Raw genomic sequence first — 14,483 nt, forward strand, 5'->3', positions numbered from 1 at the left:
AAACACCAAATTCCACATGCGAACGGGAACAAATATTTCGATAGACACATGTATAATAAGCAAGTCTAGCTAGACGCGCGTCTGACCACCACTTAAAGCATTCATGTCATAACACCGGCTAGATTCCACAAATTTTGTTTCTGAAAGAAATTAAATCCAAGAGACACAAAAGGAACGAAACAAAACAATTCCCCCGCATTTTAAGTAAATATTCAATTACATAAACTTTTATTCAACAACCCCAAATAAACTTCATGATCATATGGTAATTTCAGAATTTTACGAATATAGTCTGTTCGGCTTGGTCTTTTTTTTCTTCCTGGAACCGTTCTCGTTGGCAAAATTAGTCTAGTCTTGCTGTATACAATCGGGCAGTGCTGGAGAGCCTCTTTTCATCAAAAAAGATACAAACCTAAAATAAGAACGTGGTAAAGGATAGATGAGACAAACACTTTCTTTCTGAGAAAAAAAAAAAAATAATTTCTTCTTCTTTCTTTCTATGGACTTTTTTCCAGAGGTATTCTCTAAGGATAAGCAATTCCAATTGCTCATTAGACTGATCGTATGTCAAACAATGAGGTGCACGAAAAACTGGTCCGATCCCAATTTCTAGAAATAAACTGAAAGCAGAGGCAGGGTAGCCTGGATATTTTATCGTTTTTCGGGTGGAGCGTAAAAGGACGCCAAAAATAATAATTTTTGGCGACTTCTTTTCTTTCACCCTTTCCATCTGGAACAAAACAAAAATCAGTAAATACATCCTCGAATGGGTTCAGAGAACTAATTGTGGAAAAAGCTCGTCAAAAGAATTTCAAGGAATTTGGAAGTTCATAGGAGGAGCACTAAAAATGGTTCAACCAATCGAAATAGAGTAAGAGCGTATGCAACTATGCCGCAAAAACTGAGCAAAATCCATGCACAACACAATTCTTTACTCGATCTAAAGACACCACACTCTACTTCAAACCCTCTTCTGACATAACAAATATTTTCCTCTGTTTATAGTGGAATTGATAGATCCTGTAAAACCTTGGGGTCATTATGGTCATTTTTTTAAATTAAGAAGTAAAAATCAATAATTACGGATTTATCCATCTACCTATATAAAAATAAGTTGTATGTATGTCTGTTACACTATCTTCTATAAAAAAAAGGAAAAAAACTTAAAAACTAAAAAAATAAAAGAAAACTAAAAAAGGAAATAAAGTGAAAAAAAAAAAAAATAAAAAAGAAATAAAGGAAAACTAACAAAAAGGACAAAAACTTAAAAAAAACTAAGAAAAAACTAAAAAAATTCAAAAAACTAAAAGAAAACTAAAAACTAAAGGAAAACTAAAAAAAGGAAAAAACTAAAATAAACTAAAAATAAAAAATAAAAAAACTAAAAACGACTAAAAAAATAAAAAAATACAAAAAATCTAAAAAAGAAAAAAATAGAAGAAACTAAAAATGGAAAAAAAAATAAAAAATGGAAAAACTAAAATAGAAAGATTGGGGAAAACGGGGCTTGGGGGCTAGTTGCCCTCCTCCAGTTTTGACTCTTAAAAGGGAACTATAACTTTCGCATTTCAATTAAATGAGGCTCTTCTAAAGTTTTTACGACCACCCCTTCAAATCTTATATGCCCCACGGGCATAAATTACAACCCTTACCCACAGGTTATGATGGAGTGTTTCAACCCCAAAGACCCTGTTGAATGATCTTTAGACAATTTTAAACAGAATAGCTATCTCAAAACTTGTATCGGATGCATTTTGGGAAAAGAGGACGTGGGAGGAGGGAGGTTAGTTGCCTTCAGTCTCTTTTGACTCTTAAAAAGACCACTAGAACTTCTGATTTCCAGTTCAATGAGCCCCTCCAAAATTTATACGACCACCCCTTCCCTATTTTTTCTTAATAATGGCTACCTTATGAACTTGTAGTCCTGGCCCTGAGGGCTGTGGGGGCTGTCATCCTTAAAGAGATAGTAGCTGTACTTTTTCAACTACACTGACGAAATGGCTTTCTCAATATTTTGATTAGATGTGGCTGGATAAATGATGTGGTTGGAGTGATTGAAGGGCTGGTTGCCCTCCAATCACTTTCAACTATTAAAAAGAGGAATAGAACTTTCAATATCCAATCGAGTGAGCCCCTTTTGAAATTTCTACGACAGCTTCTTCTATAGGAAGTGCCCTTGTCTAAAAAAAGCAACAAAAAATAAATAAAAAATAAACACCCACATCGCTCTTTCCTTAGGCAGCACTATTGTGCTGCCTATGATTACCTGGGTAGCATTATTAGTAAAGACGGTGGGTGCAACAAAGATGCTAAAAATAGAATATTCAAGGCCCAGAATGTTTGTTCGCAGTTGAGAAAAGTCCAGAAGAATAAGAAGATAAGTCTGCAAACCAATGTTAGAATACTGGAACCTACAATGATAACAGAGGTTAAGTATGATTCTGAAGCGTCGGCAATGCAAAAGAGTACTTGCTAAATGTTTTCCAGAATATACGTCTACAGATTGTTTTGGGTACCCAACTTACTGACTATATCTTAAACAGTAAGCTATACAACAATGTAACCAAACCCTGTTTTCTAGGACTATAATTCGAGAAGGGACGAGATGGCTAAGACACACTCTACAGACGAAGGATGATAAATTGCTACAAAATATCCTCAACGGCCAACTGTCTAAGGCCACGCGAAAAACCGGCAATTCCCGAACGAGATGTGAAAATGTTGCAAGGAATCAAACAGATCGTGATAATGAACTGTAGTAAGGAGCGACCTGGCTCAATTACACCAATTGTTGCAGAGGAAAGTAACCCATGGCTTCATTATAAACATTTGCTTTAGTCTTGTCTAAAGTTATTACCTTCAGTGCAGGGAGTTTTGTTTATAATGAGAGTTGTCCTTAATTATTTATTGCTTATATATTTCTTTTTCTCTTTATGTTTTAGTTGTCGTGGTTTTTTTTTGTGTTATGCCTTAACAAAAAAAAAAAAAAATCTTCTTTTTTGTCGTTTGTAATTTTTTTTTCCGTTGAGAAAGGCTCCCAGACATGGAGCCGAAAATATTCGGCGTTTTTTTTTTTTTTTTAGTTAAAGTGTAGTTTTATATTTTATTTTTTGTTCACTGCTTTGTCGAAATTAAAACCCGTTTTCTCTTTGCTTAATTTTTTGTAAATGGAAAAGCAGTGTGGTCTAAGAAATTTTTTATGAAGAATTTATTGGGTTGCAACCACGATCCTTATTTTTTAAGCCAAAAGATTTTCCTTCTTTTTAAGCCAAGGGATTCTAAGTGTCCTGTAAAGTGTTTTCGGACAAGGCAGTTTCAATGATGTACTTTGTGTTTCGATCTAACACCATTTTTAGGGGCAAGATAATTTTTTGGGTTACTATGGGCCACAATCGTCTTTTAGAAGGTTGTAATTACCGCTGCAACCACAATTATATTTCTTGAACTCCAACTCCTCCCATCGATTTAGGGATTTCCTCCTCTATTCTATTTCTTGTTTCTAAATTTAGATGTACTATTTTCCCTTTTGACATTTACTTTCTTTAAATATTTGGAGTTTTCCACTTTATATTCATTAAATGCGTTTCATGTAATTTCATTCATTCTTAAAATCTAAACATATATTCTACACCAAGGGATGTTTTGTTCGTTTTTTCCACCTTGTCTTAACAGCCATTAATCCTACCCTAGGCGACTAGAACTAAATCTGTCCCTAAATTTCCTTTGAATGTTTTGCCCTAATTTGAGTGCTACCATCGTAGTTCACTCTTTCTCTACGGAGCGAAGGTCTAGGACAGTCAATCTTATATAGAGTCTTAGTCTTCCAGATATTACCAATGGAGATATTACCGGCTCCTCCAGCACAGGTTTTTTTTATTGACAATACCTAATCATATTGTGTGGATAGAGCTCAACATTGCCAAATCTATCGGAAAGTTTTCCTTCGAGAGTTGAAGTTTAATGTCTGATATCAATTGATAATGTTGTATTCTCTGTGGTAAAATTTTTACTTTTTACTCTTCTACTACTTGTCAGTGCCGCAAGACGAAATGTGCCACCAACAGTTAACTGCCACATTTAACAGAGATTACGTTTTGGTTGGTTTCTAACCTTTATTTTAACTCATCCAGACAACGGTCAATGAAGACTCAGTTCTTGAAGTACCCATGTTAGCAGCTTTGCGGCATAAGAATTGCCTGTTACTTTTAACGTAGCATCCTTGGCGGCAACTGTACGGGACAAGGGGTTCATGTGCCACCCTAGACTTTGAAAAATATCGTTTTAAGGGGAGGGGATGATTTCATGGAAAAGATCTGTTTTATGCTTTCGGTGAAAGAATTTAAAAAGCGAAAAAGTTATCCCCCCACATGATTTTGAACATATTTGCCCCCCCCCACTACCTCTAAATGCTCACGAAGCGACGTCAAAACAGTATAGATAAAACTGTGTGCCTAATTTTAACAATTAAACATTTCTATTTTAGCGACAAAAAAAGCGAAAACACAACTTACCCAACAAGAATTAAAGGTATTGCGAGCAATCCAGCGCCAAACTCAAAAACAAATCCACTAAAAAAGCTTAATGTGGCCGGATACAGACCATTGAACATCAGAGTTCCGAAAAGGGTACATAGATTTTCCATCGAGGCAACAAAAGCAAAAAGTTTTCCTAAAAAAGTAAATTAATATAAAAGAAAAAGTAAAAACAGTATAAAAGAGAATATTTACAGTAATTCAACTGAATTATGACTCTAAAACTGAAGTATGCTCGACAAGAGAGCAAACTCCTTTAAAATACTACCAAGTTTGTAAAAGGTGACTTAAATGAATGGAAAAGCAAACTAGTGTCGTTTTACTATTCATTGATCAGTGAAGTCTGACAATCCTTGGTCTTCGATTACTCTTCAGTAAAACTGACCATCTTTCCTTGAACATTAAGGATCAGGGTAAACTCAAATCTGCGTAAGTATGCATATTTCCAGATGGCTCAAAGCCTGAATTCCAGAATCCAGCTTAAAAGCAGTTTGGTTGATTTTGGGATGTCACACACTAAACCATTTGAAAGTAGAATCTAATAAAAGATATAAAATGGCTCAACAAATCTATTTAAATGTTTTTTGAAATGGGAGTAATATACGTTTTCGCAAGTTGGCTTGAAAAAATTATCCTAGCCATGGTAAATTTTGGTTTAAGAGCAGAAAACAGTAATTTAATTTAAAGCTGAAATTCGCTGAAAGGGACTGGAATAGGTAATAAGCAAGGATTAAAGGTAGTTGGAGCTTCCTGACAAGAAAAGAGTGAAGATATTGGGGGGAAAGGGAGAAGAAGCTTGCACTGTTCTGTTAATATAGTTTTGTCTTTCTCTGTGCGTAGGATATTTTGTTTTGTTTCATTGTTGTTTCATAGCCCAATATTCGAGACTGTGGACAACTGAATCAATTAGTTTCGTCACATGTCTCAGATTCCAACAAGAGCTAAGAGCTCATATGGCACTTGTCACGATGTCGGTAGAGCCAAGAGCTAAGAGCTCATATGGTATGAGCTCTAGTAAAATTTCAAGAATCAATAGATTGATTTAAAAGGAAAATCAGAGGATTAATGCCAGTCGGGATTTAAAATAAGAGCTCTGAAACACGAGGTCCTTCTAAATATCAAAATCCATTAAGATTCGATCACCCACTCGTAATTTATAAATACCTAATTTTTTCTAGCTATTCCTCCCCTTCAGCCACCCAGATAGTCGAATCGGGGGAAACAAATTGACTTTATCAAGTCGATTTGTGCAGGTCCATGACATGTCCTACCAATTTTTATCGTCCTAGCACGTCCAGAAGCACCGAAGTCGCCAAAGTGCTGGGCCCCCCAACTCCCCCAAACAGTAATATTTAGAAGGACCTCGTGTCTCAGAGCTCTTATTTTAAATCCCGACCGGATCCTTTGACATCGGGTGAAGTTGGAGGGGGAAACCGGAAATCTTGGAAAAAGCTTAGAGTGGAGATATCGAGATAAAACTTGGGGGAAAGAATAAGCACAAGTCCTAGATACGGGATTAACATAACCATACCGGATCCAATCTCTTTTGGGAAGTTTCGAGAGGGGAGTAATTAGGTTACTTAGGAAAATTGGAAAAAATTAGGTATTTTTAACTCACGAACGGGTGATTGGATCTTAATGGCATTTAGAAGGACTTCTTGTCTCAGAACTCTCATTTTAAATCCCGACCGGATCCAGTGACATTGGGGGAAGTTGGAGGCGGAAACCGGAAATCTTCGAAAATGCTTAAAATGGAGAGATCGGGATTAAACTTGGTGGGAAGAATAAGCACTAAGTCTTACATACGTAATTGAAATAACTGGACCTGATCCGCTCTCTTTGGGGAGTTTGGAGGGGGGGAGATTTCCAGCGTTTTGGCGAAATCGGTGCTTCTGAACGTGCTAGGACGATGAAAATTGGTAGGCATGTCAGGGACCTGCACAAATTGAATTGATAACAGTCATTTCCCCGGTTCGACCATCTGAGGGACTGGAGGGAGGGGAAATCGCCAAAATGGAGACATGTTTATCTTACGAATGGGTGATCGGATCTTAATCAAACTTGATATATAGAAAGATCTCATGTCTCAGATGCTCCATTTTCAATTCGGATCGGATCCAGGGACACAGGGGATTGGAGGGGGGTAACGGAAATCTTTGAAATTGGAAATCTTGGAAAACTCTTAGAGTGAAAAGATAGGGATGAAACTTGATGGGAAGAATGAGCGCAAGTTCTAGATACGTGATTGACATAATCGGACCGGATTCGCTCTCTTTGGGGGAGTTGGAGATTTCTAGTGCTTTGCCAAGTTCGAGAATAAGTTCAAATTATAGATACGTGATTGACATTGGCAGACGGGATCCGATCTCTTTGGGGGAGTAGGAGAAATTTATAGTGCTTTGCTGAGTTCGTGCTTCTTGACGTGCTAGGACAGTGAAATCAATAACTCTAGTATCGAGTCTAATTTTAAGGTTCCAACCTCGTTACAAGTGCCATATGAGCTCTTGGCTTTTGTTTCTAGTTACAAGAAAAACATAACTTTATCTCGTCATTTATGGCTAAACAGTTTTGAATTATCAGAAAATTACTGAACTGTCATACACAACTTAAAAAACCGTTATTAAAAATTTGAATTAATACAATAAAAATTTATACCCGTTATATTTGATCTAACATTGACAATAATGCAGAACTAAGATGAATAATGATAAACATCAGCATATAACTGTAAACATATTTCACTCTATGTTCTAGACTGAGAAAAGTGAATCCACATCAGGAAAGTAATGCATAAAAACATTGGTGTAAGACTTATTCAATTCATTTTTTCCACTGCACCCTTACCTTCCCCCACTAGAATTGAATATCCAATGAGTTAAAAGAAGATAGAGAGAAGTAAAAGACAGATGGCGCCAGGAAAGAAAGGAATTGAAGACGAAAAAAATGCAGCTGTACTTCAAGATTTTAATTATAACCTCACGTATTTTTCCAAACTTAGAATGCACAAGGGACGAATTAAGACGATAAAATGACAAATGAAAAAGAGAAAGTAAAAGATGGAAAAAGTGTTGAGGATGAAAAGAGCATTTTCAAGAGCTCAGGATGTTCATTGCACCCTAATGTCTAGTACCTCCCCTTCCTTCATATACATATGCTGAAAAATTTCAAGACAACCGAGAAACCTAAAGTTCAGAGAGAAGAAGAGGATAAAGCAATTTTCCGGTGGTTCAGGATTTAATTAATTAAACAAGGATTTAAAACATTAAAGTACCCTTCCTTCATATAGATATGCTGAAAAATTTCAAGAAAACTGAGAAACCTAAAATTCAGAGAGAAGAAGAGGATAAAGCAATGAAGTACGATAAGAAATTTTTCGGTGGTTCAGGATTTCCATTCCACTCTTACGTCTCGTACCTCTCCTCCGTTAGATAGATATAACGGTTCTGAACAAATTAAAAAAATTAAAAAAAGACAGAGACCCGTAAAAGATATAGATAAAAAGAGGAGAAAGAAATGTTGGACGGATAAAAACTTGTCGGTGGTTCAAGATTTTCATTGAACCTTAAAAATACATATCAAACAAGTTAAAAGAAAAAAGGGGGAGAACACGAACAAAAAGAAAATAAATGAGGACGGAGCAAAATTATACTCACCAGTAAAAAAGGTATTTCAACCGTCGTTTTCTTAATTTTATTTTCGGCGTATTACACAGTTCTGTCGCTTTCTACAGTTTTATTATTGACTATTGCTGTTTTATTGATTGTAAATAAATTATTTCATACCTTGTTCACTGGCATCCACCATTACTGACAGTTGTGCCCGAAATACTGGAATACAGAGCGAGCTGAATATTGAAACCACAGCCACTAAAATAAAAGTTGCAAGTTTAAGATCAAAGGGTTCCCTCTAATTAGTAAAAAAAAAAATCATAAAAATTATACAGCTTACACGGTGTAGATTGATTAAAACAGCTTTTCTTTTTGCACCAATGGGGATTAGTAATTTTTTTCTTATTTGATTCAAAAATAATTTATTTCCTTTTAGATGGCTTTCCTGTTTTTAATTTCCAGTTCGTTTTCTGTTTGAATTAGCTTTTGGTCATTTTGGGTCTCATTTATACATTGATGGTGATTTAGTAATAATAATACTAATTTATTTGTACCATTTATATACAAATCATACATTAGAGGAGTAAATAATAATAATAAAAAAAAACAAGAACAATACAATGACAACAATAATATTTTCATTCAGTAAAAACGAGAAGCAAAAAAAAAAGAAAAAAAGAAAAATATAAGTAATTTCACTCATAATAGAGTACATATCTTAACTGACATAATACAAACTTCACCATACTATAGCTCATAATCCTCACACTTCAAAGATACATAGTGCAAAATTGCTCTAACTTGGCCTAAGACAATTCAAAGAAAAGTCAACTATTTTGTCAGACCGTTTACAGAAGCTAATCAATAGCTCATCCATCCTTTCACAAATTTCAAAAACACCGGACCGTCTACAAATATAACTATTTCTAATCCAAATGCGCAACTAAAGTAAACATTTGCAAAATCGGAAAAAGGTAGAAAAGATTCGGTTGCGTTCAGCTGGAGAGAAAAATCGCCAAAAAGGTTCAATGAAAAATTAATGGAGTACAAAGAATGAATTTTAAAGCCTGTCCAACTTTTTTTTCAAGCTCTCAAGTGCCCCTGTGCCTTTTACCCTTAACCGTTCATGAGACATTACAAGCACACCATTTTGACAACCTGAGTGCACTCACCGTCTATGCATTTAGATCGTTACAATCTTCATCCTTCCCTAAAAGTTTCAAATTAATACTCTAAGCCGATCCTGACGCAAGCAGATACACCCTCTTGAGAGTTTGGATACACATTGTGTCTGTTAACTTAGTTCAATGTCCCCATCGACATTCGATGGAACGTTCAGTTTATTATTCTCAGCTCTGAGGAATAGTAGATACGCCACTTTTGCAATCTGGACACACAGTGTCTTTGGGTTTTGTTCAACATTCGCCAAACTATTCTTTGAAAATTTAAACCTGATTCCTTCAGTAGCTTCAGTAGCTACTTCAGTAGATCCTTCAGTAGCTGATTCCTTCAGAATCTAATTTTCAAAATAGCCACTGACGCATATGGCTCTCAACAAAGACAAATATTCAGCCCTTATCCTTGTAGTGACCCTCATATTTAGAAAAGGAAAAAGAAAAAAGTACGATTATTCAAATTATTTGGTCTTATGATCAGTGACACAAAAAAAGGTTACCAAAACATCTTACTAGACATAAAGCTTACCGGAAAACATCATTGCTGTATTTGTGCTTAGGCCATGAAGAACTAAACCAAAAAACTTCGAAAGGAGACCAACAACCGCCAAAATGACATCGTTTACAAAATATCTGCGTGCCAATGGCATAACTACAAGTAGTGCCAACGCTTCAAGCCCATACTGGAGTCCAAAGTAATAACTATATAGCTCATAGTCCCAAAGAAGAGGGTAATTGTGGGTATAAAGAAAGGCAACAGCCGTTTCTCCTAAAAAAGAAAGAACATTAATCGACATCAACCAGAAGTTAATGAATTAATCATTAAGCTTTACGGTTTCTTAAAGTGGTAATACAAATCCTTCGTACAAACAATTTCTATTCCAGGATTTAGGAACAGCTAAATGACAAAAAAAGAAGAACAAGACAGACTTACTGCCATTGCTTGACTTGCAAAATGACACGAAAAAAGCAAGATTGCAGAAATATTCATTATCGCTAGACTTGTCCAAAAGGGCCAGGTATGTACACATGATTTTTTTAAACAGGGCAGGAGAGGAAGGAACTAACTTACACAAAAGTCAGAAAACGGTGATGGATACAAGAGATGCAAGAATTAAAAAAAAAAATAATAATACTGTTCTAAACAATTCAGGGGAAGTTAGCTTTAGACCAGAAAAAGAAACAAAAAGCTTTTCCTTCATTTCTTTGTGAGAAGATTGGAAAATGATTTCAGACTTTTTGAGAAAGCCTACAGAAGGAACAGAGAAAGCGGAGTAAAATCATAAGAGTTTTACTTATTTTCCTAAAGAATTGAGATTACAAAAACCACATGTTTGCAAACCTCCTTCGTGCCCTACTACATCAGGTACTGGAACAACAGTGTCCTGAAGTGGAGGTGATGGCTCATTATTTGGGGTTTTTTGGTGCTGTGTCTTTTAGTGCTTTTCTTTTTTTGTGTCTTTGTTTAACGACACCCATGTTATTGCAGTGTGATAAAAGGAACGAATAAAGATTATTATTATTATTCACCTAACATTAGCGATAAGATAAACAAAGCATGACAAATATCTCAAAAGGGGTAGTGTTAAAAAAAGCTTGAGAAATTTTCTTTTCTAAAATTATAATGCTCTTTTTTAAAAGTATTTAAGAAAACTGACTTTTTAAGAAAAACACTTCTGCTTTTCTTACCTACTAACAACAGCATTTCTAAAGTTTAATTTTTTCCAATAGATTAGCTGCAGCTTCTTATAATGGCTCTTTTAGGAATTTTAAATTGATATTGGTTATTTTTAATCTACTCGTGACCTTCTTCAAACTAGTCAGGTGACATAAATTCTAGATATGAATACTATATCATTTCAATAAATCAGCCAGTGATTACATTCCACGAACACCTCACCAAAAAAGAAACTCGTGATCTCTCAAAAAAAGTCATTAACGTATTAAAAGAGAGAAAAAAAAATGTATTTTATTTTCAGAAAAGTCAAAATAAAGACTTGGTCTTTAGAAGGCATAAGATTCGTTAGTCCATCTCCTGCTTCTGGTATTTTCTACTTGTTAAAAGTTTGGCTTGATTATTTATCGTAATTTCTGTTCATTTTCAGTTTCAATTACTCATTGGTAGAGATTTATGCTTGTTTTACAATGGAATTACTATTTGACTTTATTTCTGCTTGTCTTAAGTTTATCATAAAACTAGCAGCATACTAAAACTGAACTTGATTGAGTTTTTATGTCTGCAGGGTTGCAAAATGCCATTTCTGCTCCTAACCCTATCTTGTTAAGTCAATTTTCTGTTTTCACTTTGTAAAATCTTACAAACATAGAAGAAAATAACAAGTCATTTTGTTGGAACCAAAATCGCTAATATCTTGCATAAACTGCAAAGCTAGTTTTAGTTGTTTAAAGTTTAAGCTTTGCTCTTTCCTTCGATCACAAAAAAACTTTAAATTTTAGAGCAGTTTCTTCTATTTCTTCTGTACACGAGCATTCTGTTTCTACTAAGAGTGAAAAAAGCTGAGAAAAGCTTACCTGCAGTAACACTCATTACAACAAAACTAGCAATGAGTAACAAGATGATAATAGTTCGTCTGTGTTCATCCCGTTTTTTAGTTACTGTCTTAACTGAACCAATAAAATCTTCACAACTTAAATATCTTGCACAGCTCTTGCTTGTTGTTCCTACACTTTGAGGTGGACTCACTTCGGGAATTACGAAAATCACATAAAAACAAATAAGCGAATGACAGCAAAGTATAGCAAGAAAGACGAAAGTGTGACTATTGGAAGCACGAAATATAGCGCCACCAATAAATGGACCAATTGTTCCACCAACAAACGTCATTGATTCGAGAAGTCCAACTCTCATAGTTCTCAATTCAGCAGTACTAATCGTCGTGACGTAACTTACCACTGCCATTATACAACTAACAAAGCCACCAAATAAACCAGAAATGATGCTTGCAAGAATAATATAGTCAATAGGGACTTCTGGATATGTTGACATAACCATATATACTATTGATGATAGAATCATACCGACTGAAGGTAAGACTAAAGGTAGCTTTCTTCCGTGTGTGTCACTGTATGCACCTAAGAAATTACATACAATTATAGATGGTATAATTAGGCTTACAGTTGAAATTAATATCCAAAGAGACGAACTTTTTTGTATTATCTCCAGCTCAGAGGTATTGTTCAAGCTGCTTAAGTCTTGGCAATCTTCAAGAGTTAGGCTGGGTCTACCTTGGCAAACCTTTTTATAAACAAGATCTTGAAAGATTGCATATTGCATAAACGTTGCCAGCATATAAATAAGGAGGACTGGCTCGACAGTAATTCCAGCAGGCATGGTTCACGTTACTGAGATGCTGAAAATAACTTATAATTAAAAGAAGAAAGCAGAAATTTGTACACAACTGAAGCAACAAAAATTCAATGGGAGACTCGAAAATGTTTTGAAAAATGTTACTTCTAAAATTGGAAAAGTGTTATTTTGGATTTGTAAGTTTGCTATCCTGACTGCTCCATCATATAAAATAGTTCATAGTATCGAACTGTAGGTGAGGATTGCTCAGCACAATAGTAAAAGAAACTCTAAAAATGTAACTTTGACATCAATAGATTTACCAAAAGAATTGGATTTTTATGTTGATTTCAAAAATGTAAGTTTCATTAAGCTTAGTCTTACCCATCAAAGGTTACCTTATTAAATTTTCCTTACTTTCGGAAAAGGGAGAAAACCCCTTAAATGTCACAGAATCTTCATGAAAAACACAACATCAGATTCAGCATATCAGAGGAACCTACTATAGAAATTTTAAGCTCATATATGCAAAAATGTGGAATTTTGTATTTTTTGCTAGAAGAGACCATGGATGGGTGTTAATGTGTTGTCGTTTTTTCTACCTTGGGGTGATCGTATCGACCCAGTTGTCCAAGGATATTAGGAAAGGGCTCATTCAAACTGACATTAAAAGCTCTAGTACATTTTATAAGGGACCCAAAGGATTTGAGGGTAACTGGACCCAATCCTATACCCATTTTCTCCCCAAAATTATCTGATCAAAATTATGTTTAAAATGTTTTCTCTTTTCTTACTTTCATAAATAAAAAAAAAGAAACTTAAAGGAATAAAAATCAGTATATTTCAATTAAACTGACAGTCCATGGCCATTTGTTTTTTCTTTTTTTTTCAGTAAAGCACACATTGTGTTCTGGTATTGAGAAGACATAGGGGTTGTTACTCATGTAAAAGCCCCCTCATGTTAATTTTTGCTTGTTTTGAGTTTGACTTGGCTAGTTATTGTAAATTCTGTTTGTTTTGAGTTTCATTTATTCATTGATAGTGATTTGAGGTAGTTTTATATTCTTGAAGATTATTTGACTTTATTTTTGCTTATTCTTGGCGTAATGAAGCTCTTTACTTTTTGTTTAAAAAACTTGATTTATGGAAAAAGTTTTTTAAATTAATTCAAATTGAAGAATGCTAGGGAAAACTTTTCAGGCTGAATTGTCCACAGGCAATTTTAGAGGGATGTGGAATTTTCAGCGAGGACGGAACTGATTTGAGGGAATTTGAGAGGGGGAGGGTGCACTTTATGTTGGATGAATTTTCCATGGAGGAGTTTTCCGTGAGGGGGAGGTGTATATTTCATAGAGGGTGAGCCAGATTTACCTGCACTTTTTGAAAAAAAGAACAGGAATTATTCCATATATGAAGAATTACCCCTCCTTAATACCTTATTCTTCACTCTGAACTTTGACTGTTTACTAAAACTGAAATACAGGGGCAGTTTAGCTAGAATAGAAAGCTTTATATGACACTTGGTATTAACCAAGTGACATATAGCAATCGCAAATTCTGTCGGTCTGTCTCTCGGTCTGTCTGTCTGTCGGTCCCGGTTTTGCTACTTTAGGCACTTCCAGGTAAGCTAGGACGATGAAATTTGGCAGGCGTATCAGGGACGGGACCAGCTTAAATTAGAAATAGTCGTTTTCCCAATTTGACCATCTGGGGGAGGAGTGGGAAGGGGGTTAATTCGGATAGAAAAGAGAAAAAATAGAAAAAATGAAGTATTTTTAACTTATGAATGGGTGATGGGAACTAAATGAAATTTGATGTTTAGAAGGATATCGTGTCTTCGAGCTCTTATTTTAAATCCTGA

General features: G+C 35.1%; 1 protein-coding gene across 4 annotated transcripts in view; it reads right to left on the minus strand.

The window, feature by feature from the left end:
- Positions 1-211: 211 nt before the first annotated feature.
- Positions 212-14,483, minus strand: part of LOC136038075 (proton-coupled folate transporter-like) — a 75,430-nt gene continuing 61,158 nt past the window's right edge. For 3 of the 4 annotated variants that reach the window (XM_065721065.1, XM_065721064.1, XM_065721067.1), the window contains exons 2-6: positions 11,848-12,686; positions 9,845-10,084; positions 8,315-8,398; positions 4,512-4,668; positions 212-412 (exon numbers count right to left, since the gene is read on the minus strand). In XM_065721065.1, the coding sequence (XP_065577137.1) occupies positions 349-412; positions 4,512-4,668; positions 8,315-8,398; positions 9,845-10,084; positions 11,848-12,667 (1,365 nt within the window). In that variant the 5' untranslated portion in view covers positions 12,668-12,686 and the 3' untranslated portion in view covers positions 212-348. Of the gene's footprint in view, positions 413-4,511; positions 4,669-8,314; positions 8,399-9,844; positions 10,085-11,847; positions 12,687-14,483 lie in introns of those variants that run through there. The other variant, XM_065721071.1, reaches the window with a different exon arrangement.

This window comes from Artemia franciscana, chromosome 17, assembly GCF_032884065.1.
Source record: "Artemia franciscana chromosome 17, ASM3288406v1, whole genome shotgun sequence".
Taxonomy (NCBI): Eukaryota; Metazoa; Arthropoda; class Branchiopoda; order Anostraca; family Artemiidae; genus Artemia; species Artemia franciscana.